The following is a 16,354-nucleotide window of genomic DNA, read 5'->3' as shown; positions in this document are numbered from 1 at the left end:
TCATTTTCCGATTTCTCATATTCGAAGAGCGAGGAAGGATTACGAATTAGCTACGAATACCGGTTTCTTTACTTTTAAAAAAGCCTTTTCAAAAGTAAAGAAACCGGTATTCGTAGCTACTGACAGCCGTCAGTATGACAGTAATAGGACATTGACAGCTAACAACTTAGCATTTAGCAATCACATTAGACATTGACACATTACCATCGTTTTATTATTTTACAATTAATAGCGTGCAAAAGTAGTTATTGGAGAGTAAAATGAGTGTTTCTTCTCAAAGACGTGCTATTAATTTATACCACATATTTTCAAGAACTTCGATGTATAAACTAATGTCTTTCCTACAATGGTGAGTATTTAGTTTTGTATTGACAAACATAAACATCTCGTTTCTCATGAAAGTTTGCTTCTATTATTGGAGTGATTACCAGTTGCTAATAATTAGTTTGGAAATACGTGTTAAATAAAAATCTTAATCAAACAAACCTTAATACTTGAGTATAAAAAATAATAGTTACTTCTAAAATCAATCAACTAGCAAATTTTTACTAAATTGAAGAATTAAAACAGTTAATCTTTTTCATCTTTATGGTAGTTGATTTATGCCTAAAATTATTTGATTTGTATAAAAGTCAATATACAATTAAAATAAACATTCTTTAATACTCTTGGATTCTATTAATAAAAGGTATAGTCCGCGTAAAACTGCTAGTCCGCTCTGAATATAGAAATTAATCGCGTCGCCATAGCAAATTGTATGACTACATCTGCCCGCAACAACTTCAGAACGGACTAGCAGTTTGGTGCGGACTATACCAGTTTTCTAAATTACCAAGTAACATTTATTCATTCACCAGTGCACAGTCACTTTTGTTCAAACTAAATAAAATTCTATATGTAAATGTTTCTCCTACTAGAAATAGATTTTTTATAAGATTTGTACTTGTAACAATAAAATATTTTTATCGTAGTGTGTAATGGAATTTTTAAATTATATGACTTAAAGGTACATTTCAATTTCTACTTTATTTACTTTTTTACGACTTTATGTAGGATTTTATTCGGATAATAAATTTATAACTAAATAACAAGAAATTATTAAAGCTAAAATATATACAAATTATTTCTATAATTATTATTATTTTTTATTTACTTGGTTTTATTGCACAGTGAATAAAAGTGTAATAAAAATAAGGTGGTGGTATGACCAAGTTGCGTTTAAATTTTCTTCTTACCAACCAACTTATTTGTTTGTGTATATTTTTTATTTTGATAATATTTACATTTAGTGTGATATATGCTTCTCAAAATAGATATGAACATGGTAGGAAAAAGTTTTATGGTCCGAATAGAGGACGTACAACTGGAAATCCTAGTACACACAAACTTTGTATGAACATGGATAGCACTCTGAAAGGTGTATAAAACAATTTTTTTTATATATCTTTAGAATTAAAGTGACGTAAGTGTAAAAAATTGTTAACTGGCTTATGTACAAAAACACTTAAAAGTGCAATATCTCAAAGCCACTTTGTGTCCTATTTAGTTACCATAAATTCCTCTCGATGGATATAGTGTCTGAGAGGTATTCAAAACAAATCGCAGGCAACATGTCTGCTTCAGTTGCATTTTTCTCAAGTGCATGGTATTTATACGTTATTCTAAATGTAAAGGTGCGACTTGTATCATATCCATTTACTTAACTTGTGCATTTTTGATATTTCAGTCCGACACAAGAGTTGCTTGCTACGTCCGGACACAGGTCCTTGCCGTGCTGATATTATCCAATGGTATTATGATGCGAAACAACGCCGATGCTACCGTTTCTACTGGGGAGGCTGTCAAGGGAACGGTAATAAATTCGAGACTAAAGAAGAATGCAGGAGCTATTGTCACTTAAACGCGACCTCTGTAAGATGTAAGTGTTCTTATTTAAATCTTTGATCAACAAATATTGCCTAGGTAACACAAGCAATAATACAAATCTACACTGGTTTAATATTAGTCTTCACCACATGCATAAATCTTTTAAAGGAAGTTTTTTTTATATTATAGGAGTAGCAGACGAGCTTGCACACCTGATGGTAAGTGGCTACTGCCGCTCATGGACATCTGCAATCGACCACATATGCGCCCTACCTCTGAGGACTAAGCTTGAATGCCTCAGAAAAGTATGTCTCCCTTACCATATCCTATAAACCAGAATACAGCAGGGCTTAACACTGCTGTTATTAGGCAGAAATAGGTGTAGCTATGCCACTGCCAGAGTTGAACTACAGAGGGTTCTACCCCGTTAAAGTAAAATCTATCATGGTATGACTTCAGAGGCACCACTGTCACACTTATTTCAGTCTAATAACAATAATATTTAGTATTATTGTGTTTTGTTTGGAATGGTGGGGTAAAGAAGATAAACTTATATAAGGTGTGTTTTCACCCAGTTTTCAGGGAAACAATGCATTGGTCACAGATGGAACATTTATACTACCTGGGGTTGATAAATGTTCCAGCATAAGGTGAATTCCATGGTCATTTGAAAAAAGGAATCAGTATATTGACACAATTTTTGTTTTAAAACATTTTACAACAAATCAACATGTAGTAAGGTTTGAAATATGTTTATTTTTGGAGATTAGTGTAATGAATAATGATATTTATTGTTGAAAAAATATATTTCCAGATGAACTACCATATTTTTGTTCCCTCACATTTGAATATGGTGACTGCTTTGGACACTTCTTCCGATGGGGCTGGGATAAAATGACAAAGTACGTAACTCAAGCATATTATGTAACTTTAGCGCATTTCTGTATGCTTTTGACACAAAAGGTGGCATTACCATTTGTGGTTTGACTCCGGCAGCACCACCGCCACACTTATTTCTGTCTGACAACAGCAGTGTTAAGCTTTGCTGTGTTTGAAGGGTATGGTAAGGGAGACATACTTTTCCGAGGAGTTCTTAGCTAGTTTAGTCTTTAGGCATAGCGGCGCATCTATTCCTGACCTCAGGTAGGAATACCTATCTGGGGTTGATCACAGATGTCCATGGCTGGCTGTAGCCGCCTACTATCAAGTGGATTGCATGCTCGTCTGCTACTCTTATATTGTAATAAAACAAATTATACTTGGTGTAGTGCATTGGTTGTTTAGACTATAGTAAACTGTACCATATATATTATTTTGAATATGAGATAAGTATGTGATATTAAATATTGTGTTACTTTTTATTTTCAGGAACTGCAAGCGTTATATGTACTCCGGGTGTGGCGGCAACCAAAACAACTTCCAGACTCAGCTTGAGTGCATGAAGACTTGCATTTCACTTCCCAACAACACACTACATCGGTCCGTTCAACAGTTTACTACCTGTGTGCCTCTTAACATTAAGGATTTGCAGTAATCATCAGATATTGAGACAAGTATATTTTATAAGAAAGAAAGATTAATTAATTTAAGTGTTTTGGAATATCTATATGCAAAATTATCGATCGATGCTCCTTGTGGCACCTCTTAGATATAATGTTCCTGAAATTCACTATTGATTTTCATTTATTTCGCAACAATTTTCGGAACTATGATATTGTATTGTTGACGATATTGTTTTAACTCCCTATTATGTGGGCCTTGTTGCGAAAAATTATGATAATTGCAGGACAGTGAAATATGAAAAATACTTTAATATAGCCCTAGCCTGAAACTAAGGTCGCCGACCTCTATACAAGAGTAGGACAGTATAATATGAAAAATACCAATATAAGCTAATAATTACCTTATCTAAAAACTAGGTTCTTGTTAACAACACATAATAATTCACTCGATTTTCTATGTTGTGGTTTTTTGTAAATCATTTAGTCAAATTCATTATTTATTTTATCTGCTCAATAAGGATATTAACCGAAACTGTACAATTAGTTAAGTTTGTATCAAGGAATCAAGAGTTGGTTTTGAGAATACTTAAATTTACTGACGCAGGACTAAAAGAGGACTAGGCGTTGTTATAAAACTCAAAATGTACTAATTATCTCTTTAATAATTCAAAAACGAATATTCATTATGTGCACATGTGCATTACAATTTCTATAAGTTAAAACATGGTGCGTAATCTACACAAAATGTCTTAGACATAGCAGTTACGAAAATAATATAATACTGATAATATAGGGTACATTTCCTTCAATGTTTTTTGTTGGATTGGATTAGTAAACGTACTTGCAGTCCACCTGATGTAGCTAAGAACATATGTGACCAACTTCATATAGAACAGGTTCTGCCGGAAGTTGATCACAAATGCTTTGCCATTCCTGAAGATTAAGACGGTTCGTTCATTATGTTAATCAGTTAGCAATTGGCATCCACACTATTCTCCGAATTATTCGAACTGCTTTACATTAAAAACGGTTGCGGAGATGGTACCACCCTGGTCAAACCAGCTCTATGATATTTCATACATAGATAATTCTACGAATATTGTCGATTGTTAGAAGTAATGCTTTCCAACCGACATTTCCATAAATAGAATTCTGTAAAATGTCTATTTGTTTTTTTATTGTTCTTTATTATGTAAATGCTCTTCTTTGGTTACATATATTTTCTTCTTTCATCTTTATTTTATAATGTCCGTAGCATGATGAAATAGGAGAAAGAAGTTTTTATAATCTGAAAAAAAAGCTCGTATGAATAACTGAATACTTATATATAAAATATACAAATACTGTATTGATATTGGCCTAATTGAGTAATTATGATACGATGATACTGAAGGAAGATGACATTAAAATCTTATTCTAGAAATAATATAAAAAAGCTGGAAACATGCATCGGAAAACTTCTTAAATGATATTTTTTTAGAATATCCGTGAAGGATATTAGAACTATTATCGTTGAAACTACAACAAAAAAGAAGTCTGTCTATTTGCATATTTACAGTAGGTATTTGTATTGCATATTCAGACTTAAGTGTGTAATGTATTTTACCTACGTATCAAATATCTAGTAATTATTTGTACGTATTCTGTGTAAAAAACTTGTTCGTACACATCTGCACATCTAAGAAGTTATACTTCTTAGGCCTTAACTTTTTGAACACTTGTTAACAATACTCGTACCACCGTATGACATCATTAAAATTTTAATCTCGGATTATAATCAGAAATAAATGAATTCTGTGGTACATTGGCATGCGAACCTTTCTACCTCTGCTAAATATAAACTGAAGTAGATTAATGTTGGTTGCACCAAAGAAATATGACTTAGACAATTAGGTAGCAGTAATACATACATACTAAAATTTCACTTACCATTGCCATAGTTTCCACACCAAGGTTAACAACACCCATAGCTTTGAACTTAATCGGCTTCTGAGATTCTTTCAGGAATATATATAGAATCTTTCTCTGTGATTGGTTCATACATTCCCATGGAACACTGTACACCGCGTCAGATAAAGCATCGCCCTTCAATTAATAAGGATATTTATAAAGTATAGTCCGCGCCAAACTGCTAGTCTGCTCTGATGTTGTTGCGAGCAGGTGTAGTCATAAAATTTGCTATGGCGACGCGTTTCATTTCTATATTCAGAACGGACTAGCAGTTTTACGCGGATTATACATTAAACTAAAGATTATACTAAAGACCATCTTGGAGAGGATAGAGCGAGTTAGCAACGACCTAGGCCTATCTATAAACAGATCCAAAACCAAAACCTTGGTGGTTGATCGCTTCAACAAACTACAACTCAGCGATACACTCAATTTAGAGGTAGTTGACAGTTTCACATACTTGGGATCAACCATCAGCAACAATGGATCCTGCGAAACAGAAGTGCGAAGACGCATAGGCATGTCCAAAAATGCCATGACACAATTGAAGCGAATCTGGAAGGACAGAAGCGTCTCACTTAAAACGAAACAAAGGCTGGTTCGCACTTTAGTGTTCTCCATATTTCTGTATGGCGCAGAATCTTGGACTCTCAGGACAGCAGACAGACGTCGCATTGATGCGTTTGAAATGTGGTGCTGGAGAAGAATGCTACGCATCCCTTGGACAGCCTACAGAACAAACGCATCCATACTGGAACAACTCGAAATAAAGACCAGGCTGTCCACTACGTGTCTTCAGAGGATCCTACAATATTTCGGTCACATCTCAAGGAAGCAAGGAGATAATCTCGAAAAGCTGATTGTGACCGGAAAAGTAGAAGGAAAAAGACCTCGTGGTCGCAACCCTATGCGATGGTCAGACCAGATTCGCGCTGCCCTTGAGTCAAAGAGGCTGTACGATGCTCTGCACACTGCTGAGGACAGAGCCCAGTGGCGCAATATTGTGAACTCAAGTGCAATTCATGGAGGAGGTCACGACCCTCAGTAATGAGGAATACGAAGCAAGGAGGAGGAGGATACATTAATGTAAGGTCAAGTTAAGAAAACTATTCAATAATTCAATTTCCATACAAAGTAGCTTACCAATGTTCCTAACAGTTCAAAAACTATGTATAATTGAGCAAGCTGTTGAAAGAACATGACCGACATAGGGCCATATCGCACCAGTGCACGTGTTTCCTGAAAAAAAGAATTAATATTTATATTATTGAGATTTACTACTGTATTAGTTAATCAGACTATTTAGTATAACGTACCATTTGCGAACATTGAAGTAACATCAGACACCCAGTAACTTGTTGGAAAATAAAGTAAATAAATAATATCGGTCCAAATGTGTCAGACATTTTTGTAACGAAACTGCAACCACGGTATTTTAATTAGTACCACAAAATGATAATAAAATAATTTCTTAACAAAAACATTCTTTTATTGCGTCACTTACTGCTTTATAACACGATGATGGGTAATATATTCCAGTAATAGTTGACGGACAGTTTCCATTTCTTGGCTCGAATACATGGCGTTATTTCCTACTTCAATCAGAGGTCTGGGGAAGTTCTCTAAGCTGTGAATAAGGATTTTCAGATGTCCCCACACGTGAAACGACATTAGCGAGAGTAACAGATCCGTTATGCAGATAATGGTCGTGCAGATGTATGAAATGTACCAATTGAATACGAAAATAATGATATAGCCAGTAATGTCACGCTCGTAGTCGAAGGGAAGAGCATAGTAAACGGATTGATCGAACTTGAAGTCTTCAGAGCGGTTGCCGCTGAAGCCTCCTGATAAAACGTTGTTGCAGAGCGGTGTCGTGTTGAAAAGCAGAAGAGCGCCAATTATCTGACCCTTCATGAGTATAGTAAAGAAATGAGACAGTTTGTGGACGAGTAACTGCGTCTGTGAACAAAAAAGAATCCTGAATTATAATTAGGGTAGCGTAAATAAGACTCATTTTTTATATAATATAGAAGTAGCAGACGAGCATGCAGTACGCCTGATGTTAAGTATCTAGCTACTGCCACCCATAGTATTATTTGGTTGTGTAATATATAGATAGATTACTTACTTCCTTAGCATACTCAGTCTTAGCCCTGTAATTGAATAGATGAATAACGTTCACGAAATAAGCAAGCGTATCCGCATACGATTGTAGGAATATTAGAACAAGTCGGCACTGAAAGTAAAGGTTAACAAGATACGTAAGTATATATTTGTGTATACATTTTGCCGAAAATTATAAGAATGTAAATTATATGTAAACTCACCACAGCAATAACATTCATGAAGACAGTTATGTATGTGTGTCCTAAGTCAAAGAAAGGGATCACATTATAATTGTTTTTCAGATATAACATTCCTGGAAATAGACATATGAGTTCGATAAAGAAAGTGTAGCACTTTTTGTATATGTGATATTTTGACTGGACTCCTTCTATCTCTCGTTCCGGCCATGCTGTTATGATCCTCAGAGAAAACCGCAGTACTCTCATATATTTTATGTCTTGGGCTCGTTTTATTCCCCTGGAAAACCGAAAGTTGTTAACGTTTATTAATTAGAAACCCTCGCATCTCATCGTCGGTCGATAGTAAAATCGACCATACAACATTCATCGTTAATTGCTATCACACGAAACGGTGCATTTAATTGACGATTAAATAGAATAGACATCAAACTTTAAACGCTTGCATTATTCAGACATGAATCAACATTGACCAGAAACCAAAGTGTTATATGTAGTAGTTTTAGGCGAAATGAATTGACAGTAATTAGAAGGTATAATACTATTCATCCATCGATCGTCGATGGACGTTTCATCGCCTGGTTTAGGTACCTACATCAAACAGCCGAAGTTCTCCACACCAATCGATGACATCCATCGACAATCGATCGAATGGTGAGTGGAAACTATTACCTAATACAAATGTGCAATAGGCAGTCAGGAAACAAGTTATTTTACTTACTTTAGATCCTTGCCGTCCGTAAAAATCATTTCTAGACTCGTTTTTTAGTATGGGCACTGATTTTAACTTAATTGGTTTACTTTTTAAAAGTTTAAAACTTTTCAAAAATTTATTTTGCCAGAATTCTAGTGACTTTTTTAATTAAAATTCCAAGTACTCATTTACGAACTACTTTTTATCTATCAAACTATACGTCTCACTAACTGTATATCTCAACCTCACTTCGTTAGTTTGTAGTAAATGTTGCGTATGTTACGATTCAATATCATTTATAGTCAAGTAGCTTGTAATTTGTCCATGTGTACTGTACTGTGCTTTGTTATTAACTGTATTAAAAGCATTTCAATGCAATTTATTAAAATTACAGGCACGAGTATATTTGCTATAGCAACGTTCTGTCAACATGCAATTCTAAACGGGAGGGCGTGTATAATAGCATATTGACATAACTTATTATGATACTGTAGCGTAAAACTGTACCTATATTAAATTTCTTTAGTTATGAACAAGGAGGTTTGTAGAACAAGTAGTATTCTATAGTGAGGCTTTCTTTTATAACTGCATATACTTAATAGAAATATAAAATCCGTTGATAAAATATTTTATAACCTTCACAAAAATATTCTAATATCCAGTTCTCCATCTTGTACCAGGTGTAACCTTGATTAACTTTTAATTTATCTACTTTGAGACAAAATAAAAATAAACAAATGAATTTAAGTAACTATATACCTTTTTTATTTGTTTACGAGGGGGAAACCTTCATAAGGTACCCGACGACGTGGGGGCGACGCCGGGTTATGTGGGATTTTTACCGCACTAAAACCCCCCCGGTGGTCGTCCTCAACGCTTGTTGGAGAACTCCAGGATCTCCGAGGGAACACAACCGGAGTCCTCCAAGCGCAATGCCCCGATCAGCCTCTACCCTGGGGGCGCACTTTTGGCTCCTCCCACACCATCTGGTGTTTACGGTATGCGACCACACATACCGTCGTCCTTCCCGGGGTTGCTTGCTGGACGGTTCGAGCTCCCACTCTTGCCACCCGCAACCCCGGAAGCCCCCTTTTAGTCGCCTTTTACGACAGGCAGGGGATACCGTAGCCCTATTCTATTTCCTTCTCCGCACGGGATCAGCGCGCTCCCTGGCCCATTCGGCGTCCTCTTTTGCGAGCATAACGCGGTCGCAGAACGCGACCACGCTATCCCACGCTTCGTCAGAACGGACCATTGCCGCAACAACAGTCTCCGGGGAGAGGTCCGGCCCTATATTCTGCACCAGGATCTGCCGCTTGGGTTGCCACGCTGGGCAGTCCTCGAGGGTGTGCTGCGCAGAATCCTGGGCATGGCCGCAATGATGGCATTGCGCTGAGGCCTCCCTGCCTATTCTGTGCAGGTACTCACCGAAGCAACCATGTCCGGTGAGCACCTGTGTCAGCCGGTAGGTGACGCGTTTCTTCCTTTTTAGCCAAGCTCGGAAGCTGGGCAGGATCGCACGGACCACGCGTTGGCGTGCGCCCCGTGGCTCCTGGAGCCTATCACGCCAGCGTCTTAGGGCGTGCCAGCTGGCTCTCGTCCGGAGCACTTCGACCGTCTCAGCGTTAGGAGGATGGCCACCCTGGCGGAGACTGCGGATCTTAAAAAAGATCTCAGCAGTCATATCCGCCAGAATGTCCAGGGACGGAAACCGCGCCAGGACTGTGGCCGCCTCATACGAAATAGTCCGGTATCCTCGTGCGACTCTGATCGCGATCATACGCTGCGCGGCATTCAATTTGGCCGCGTGGCGCCGGCAGCCCGACAGTCTATTAGACCATACGGGCGCACCGTAGAGCGCGACAGAGCGCACGACACCTGCGTAGAGGCGGCGGACTTCCTCCCTTGGGCCCCCTAGATTTGGTAGCAGTTTGTGCAAAGCACCCGCTACCTTGTGAATCCGGGGGACCAGACGGTCGAAATGCTCGTCGAAACGCCAGCGGCTGTCCAACACGAGCCCCAAGTACCTCATGCACGTGCCCACTTCGATAACCGCGTCACCCACCCGCACTGACATGCAGGGTGGTTCCACGCCCCTCCGCAGGCCGTGGAACCATAGCGCATCGGTCTTATTCTCCGCAACGCTAAGGCCTATTCCGCGTATTTTTGCGACAACGCGTGCCACCCCTAATTCGGCCAGCCTCGTCGTGCCCTCAAAAGTCTCACCCTCGGCGAGTACGAGAGTGTCGTCGGCGTAGCAGATAACGCTTACACCTCGAGGGAGCTCCGTCCGCAGTACGACATCATATGCGAGATTCCACAGGAGTGGCCCCAAGACCGACCCCTGCGGAACCCCGCACACGACACGCTTCTCCCCGACACTCCCGTATCGGCCCGGATAGCTTACACTCCGGTTCGACAGATAGACCGTCAACACGTCACGCAAATAGGGAGGCACCTGATGATATACGAGGGCCTCCCTTATCGCTTTCCAGGGCAGAGTGTTGAAAGCATTCACAATGTCTAGGCTTATAGCCATAACGATTCTGCCACTGGATACGGCATGCTCTGTGACTGCGCGAACTCGGAGTATAGCATCGACAGAAGTAACTATATACCTTTTATTTTTTTAACGAGAGGGGAACCATCAAAGTTACCCGGTGCCGTGGGAGCGATACAGCGTTATGAGGGATTTTTACCGCAATAAAACCCCCGGTGGCCGTCCTCGGCGCTGCATAGAGGACCCCGGAATCTCCAACGGAACGCAACCGGAGTCCACATGGCGCGTTGCCCCGTCGGTCTCCGCCCAGGTGAACTTGAAACTCACCACACCATCTGGTGTTCTCGACAGTATGCGACCACACATACCGCCGTCCATCCCGGGGTTGCTGGCCGGGCGGTTCGAGCTCCAACTCTTGCCGTCCGCAACCCCGGAAGCCCCATTTTAGTCGCCTCTTACGACAGGCAGGGGATACCGTATCCCTATTCTGGTCCCGGAACTACAGGGACAAAGTAACTATATACCTACCTATTCTACAACGTTTTAATAACGAAAAACACATCCGTTTTCAAATAGTTTTTGAGAAAATCGCGGATAATAAAAACGTACATAGGTGCATTAAATACAGAACCTTATTTTTACAACCTTATTTTAACCGTTAAAATATACCATCAGGTATTACTGTGAAAACTATTGGACTTATGCCTACATAAATCTATAGGTACCTATCTAAAGATGAATAACAACTTTCTACTACGAAAAGCTTGTTGCAGAAAGTACCTACCTAATCCTCATTAATGACCAAAATATAAGGTAAACTAAAAGTAAAAGTCTAATTGTAAAAGTAAAGAAAGATGGTCTATTAAAATACAATAATGCCTACACAATATTTGGTTATTAGGTACTCCATTTAAATGGAGTGGATGAGAAGAGACACAAATAATTCTCAATAATTTTCATTCTCCTGCGTTCTTAAGTTCCTTTCATATTTATGTAACCACCCAAGTCCAGCAAAATTATAGATAGTCTATAAAAATTGCTATTTAAATTGCAACATTTCACGTAGCGTACCTAAAGTAATTCAATTTCAAGAACGATTTACTCTCTATAATAAAATTTCACAATATAATATCGAATACCCTATCGCTAGCATTCAAGTTCCCAGAAACATAGGAGCATATTTGAAAACGGCTATGAAACTATTTGCGTTGTATATTACGATTGTTGGAATTATATTAATAGCCTGTTTCGCTAATGGCGTAAGTATATTACAATTTAAAAATAATATCAAAAATAAGTAGATACTCCGATGATACATATATGGAAATGCATATGAAATTTACGATACGGGCGGTTACCCTCTAATGTAGATAATATTAGATATGTTAGCGCACAATTCCTTTTGCATTTTTTTGTTTTTGTAATAACAAATTTTATTCAAAGGCAATGATGGACGATTATTATTCCTCTAAATATTTCCTTCCCTAGGGACCTTACTACAAAACAGCACCTGAAAAATACTTAATTAAAGACGCGACTGATTCTATTGCGAATAAAATGATGGAATTCAAAATCATATTTGGAAATACAATGAATATCTTTAGACAACAATTTGCAACGTAAATTTCAGGTGTTATTCGTTTTTAATACAATTCAACATTAGCGACATAAAGAAAATAACCACTTCAAAACCATTGATTAAAAAAATAATTGATACTCTCTGCCTAACTACGTCAATATTTATCAACAGAGAAACTAAATTCCCGTGTTCGAATAAAAGTGTCAAAAATATACATCAGACAAACCACACGGCATTGTTCCTGTATACCTATTTTTAAAACTCTTTCCCGACAACATGGCCACACTGTAACAAACACAATATTGACCGTAGGTTCTGCAATACAATTACATACTCGTTCAAAAAGGAAATAAACAGTTTTTAATCCCTACGGAATATTACCTTTTTTAAATACCTCTCTCTCCAAGGAAAACAATAACATACTCGTAATACCTAAATTCAATGACGTCATTGCCTAAGTATAACTGTATAACCTAAACTAACTTATGCGAACTTAACCCACTCAAAAGTAGTCATAACTACCGTTTCTATATATATTTCTTTCAGTGTAAAACGTGCGCAGCTCAATCCCATGAAGCTCTATCGGGAAAATACGTGAAAATTGCCGTACCAAAAAGAAAATTCATTATTCGCATGACTAATACAACATCAGCATACTAATTATTTAATTCAATTGACTCAATGTTCTATTTGTGTATTGGCTTTCTTTATTATCTTATAAATGTACTTGATTTTTTTGACCGACTGTCTTGCAGTATCGTTTACTATTAAACTTAGAGGTTCTACATCCAGGTTATTAATATACGAGTAAAAATATTGAAATTATTTCTGGCTCTGAAAATAATACCTTATCTGCAGGCCACTTGCAAGTATTTACAAAAAAAGAAGTCCAACCAGGATCCGATTATACGCATTATACGAACAACTCTAGCGCCACAAATACAACACGTTTTGGCACAAATGAAGGACACCAAGTTTCTAAAGGATAAGGACAATTTTAGAGATCTTATGGATCAACTGAAAAAAATCTTCCAAACGACCACAACCACTGCAAGGGGCTGCGCCAGGTGTAACAGAAATACATAATGTTGATTGCGGTCATTGTTTTAAATTTACCTCTCTGTTTCGAAATTCTTTTGGTAACGCAAGTACCGATTAATAATGTTTGTGGCTTATTAGTGATCGAAGGTTTATGATGAATTTATTTTCTTAGACAAAGAGATTAAATTCTCTTTTAAAAATATATTGACGTCAAACACATATTTAATCCTTGCGTCAAATATGTACCTCTGTATAATGTCAAAAAAATAAGTATAAAATTTATGAAAAAAATATATAAAAAGTGTAATTATTTTCGTTCAAAATGTATTCGAACGACTTCCGACCTTACTTTATTCTGATTCGAAAGGAGGAAGAAAAAGGTGATAAGTTTGCAAGAATCAACATGGAAGTGAAACATCGAGCTATCCCGGAGCCCATTAATCCTTTTACGAAGAAAACTGTTTTTACCCAGACCTACCCAACCAAACTCATTCCTGCCTCCCCAAGAAAAGCCTGTTGTTTCTATTGCTCCTAAAACTATATTCTGAAAATAATCGGATCATGCAGATGCAGAATAATATAGAGAAGTTACTGAAATTCAAAAAGAAGCCTCTCATACACTTCTTGGGAATTATTTGGGCCCACGCTTTTGGGAATGTCCTTGGAGCATCGGTGAGAATAATATCGTGTCACAAGATGTCTTCTAATATTTATCTGTTTTTCTTACAATCTTATCGGTACATGGCGCAATATCTGAGCGTGGATTTGTCAAATTTGGAACACTATGGTGACGAGATCCACTGTCTACAGTCGCCATTTCCCAAATTTCCGACACATGAAATATTAATTTAAAATGTGGTATGAACATAAAGAAAACTAATCAAAATTATAAACACCAGCTTGACTTCCACTTACATGCTTTTTAACATTAAAAATATTTAAATCTCGTGTTCTCATCTCTTATTTCATGAAATGTTTTATATCTATAGATTGAAATAGTAGAACAAGTATGAACTTGTTATTAAATAGGTACCATACAAGTACTTATATTTGTGTTGACTTAATCTTGACATATTTATTCGATACCATCAAAGATTATAATCTCCGTATATCGTGGCATTTAACGGTCATATCTTTGCTTATTCCTTAAAATAGCAGGTATTCCTTCCGTGACCTTTAATATAGCATTTCTATTTTCGTGTTAGTAGCTTATTACTTATATCGGGATACCCATAATAATTGTTCGTCTTCAGTGAGAAGACACAATGGCCACTTTAATTTCTTTCCTTGAGAAGCGTTTAGTGCCATCAATAAAATTATTCACCAAGTCGGCAAACGGTCGAAGTCGCACACGGAGATTTCCGTACCACATATATTTTTAATTTTTTTAGTATTCCTTTTACAGCATCCACAGAAGTTATTGCATTATGAAAATTTTAATAGATAAAGCGAAAAACGTCGAAAAAACAGCGGTCTTGTATGGCGACCCCTATTTACTTTGTTGTTAAGGCGGCCACCATTATACATATTCTGTGAAAATGTCAATTGTATCTCTATAACGGATCCAGAGATAGTCCTGTGATATACATAGAGACAGCAGAGGCCCCGTTTTTTACTCCTATGGTACGGAACCCTAAAAAAGTATTTCAACAATAAGTATATTTTCATGTATAACTAAACTAACTAAAATCGTACCTACTGGGGAGTCATACAATTACAATATGTATATTACAATTATTACATAACCATAATGGACCAAAATTGTTATATATATTTTAAGGGCCGATTAGACTAATTTGAAGGTCAATAACCCAACGTACTTTTTTCAATTAAGATGAATGTCACCCTCCTTGTGTTATATGATTCGATTTAAATTGAATTAACTTTCGTAAAATTAAGCTATCGACCGTTCTGTTACCCAAATAGATTTTTAAATTAGTAGTAAGGATGTCCCAACTATTATTGTTACGTTATGTTCAATAAAACTGGACAACTGAGACCGAGACCGAGTGCTAAGGAGTCCGTAGGCCGCACACAAAATATTTATAACTAAGTACATTTATTTAAGCAATGTATTTTTTCCATTAAAAATGTTGAAGATGCCTTTATGATAATTTCTTTATATTGTATTTTTATTATTATCCGTCATAGAGACATATGAGAAAACTTTTAAGATATTCTACGGTTTAAATGATGCAGTCATTAAAATAAAAGGACAGACTGACTGACTATGGATGATTAAGGCTCACATACGGAACCCTAAAATGATTTTTTCTTAAAATTTCAAAATCTATCAGCTTCTCGAGATACAAACAGATAAATATACTTATACAACACTATGAACGTAACATAAATTATCTTGTTGCTTGCTTGGTGCATATCAATCCATCTCAAATTCTCTATACCTCCATGATAAGTATCATTTTATCTTCATCAGTAACCGAGCTATACGTCAACATTCGTAAACAGATGTGCAATGTTATAGAGCTTAGAAAAAGAAAAACTGAACAAAAAACATAGAACAGTAATAATTAGCATCATTTTTTACATTGATATTGAATCCAATACGTAATGAACAAGGTTACTACGTATTGGATACTTCTGACACTGACTATATGAATATATCTATGAGAATTTAGTATCGACTTTTGTGTTAAGGTGACTAGGAAGCATAGTATTCTGTAATACAAATCTACAGTATTCTGTAATACAATCTATTACAAAGAATTGCATAGTCATTGTAGCGGCAAACAATCTTGTGCAATTACACGTGGATCTCGTATTTGTCGCGCACACAATTTAATAGCACGTGGTGAACCTACCTAGCATTTTATACGCGTGACGTATCATTTATGACCTCGTTGAGGTTTACATGTAGAAGATACACGTAATAGCGTCATGATTGCTAGGTGCATA

At 37.0% G+C, this 16,354-nt stretch overlaps 2 protein-coding genes across 2 annotated transcripts; both read right to left on the bottom strand.

Moving 5' to 3' along the window:
* Positions 1-4,012: 4,012 nt before the first annotated feature.
* Or-1 (olfactory receptor 1) lies at positions 4,013-8,713 on the bottom strand. Its single transcript, XM_073074994.1, has 8 exons — positions 8,346-8,713; positions 7,649-7,904; positions 7,450-7,557; positions 6,823-7,280; positions 6,635-6,737; positions 6,462-6,557; positions 5,298-5,453; positions 4,013-4,656 (listed from the first exon to the last, which is right to left on the bottom strand). The coding sequence occupies exons 1-8, from the start codon at positions 8,372-8,374 to the stop codon at positions 4,609-4,611; spliced, it is 1,254 nt and encodes a 417-aa protein (XP_072931095.1). The 5' UTR covers positions 8,375-8,713; the 3' UTR covers positions 4,013-4,608.
* LOC140743789 (uncharacterized) lies at positions 8,621-10,857 on the bottom strand. Its single transcript, XM_073075377.1, has 4 exons — positions 10,346-10,857; positions 9,772-10,147; positions 9,571-9,669; positions 8,621-8,671 (listed from the first exon to the last, which is right to left on the bottom strand). Exons 1-4 carry the CDS (start codon positions 10,855-10,857, stop codon positions 8,621-8,623), a joined length of 1,038 nt encoding a protein of 345 aa, XP_072931478.1.
* Between the last annotated feature and the right edge of the window lie 5,497 nt (positions 10,858-16,354).

This window comes from Epargyreus clarus, unplaced genomic scaffold, assembly GCF_041222505.1.
Source record: "Epargyreus clarus isolate Ecla_fem2 unplaced genomic scaffold, WU_Ecla_fem_2.2 ptg000007l, whole genome shotgun sequence".
NCBI lineage: Eukaryota > Metazoa > Arthropoda > Insecta > Lepidoptera > Hesperiidae > Epargyreus > Epargyreus clarus.
Note: the sequence above shows the minus strand (reverse complement) of the source record. Positions and strands in the feature narration are given on the sequence as shown.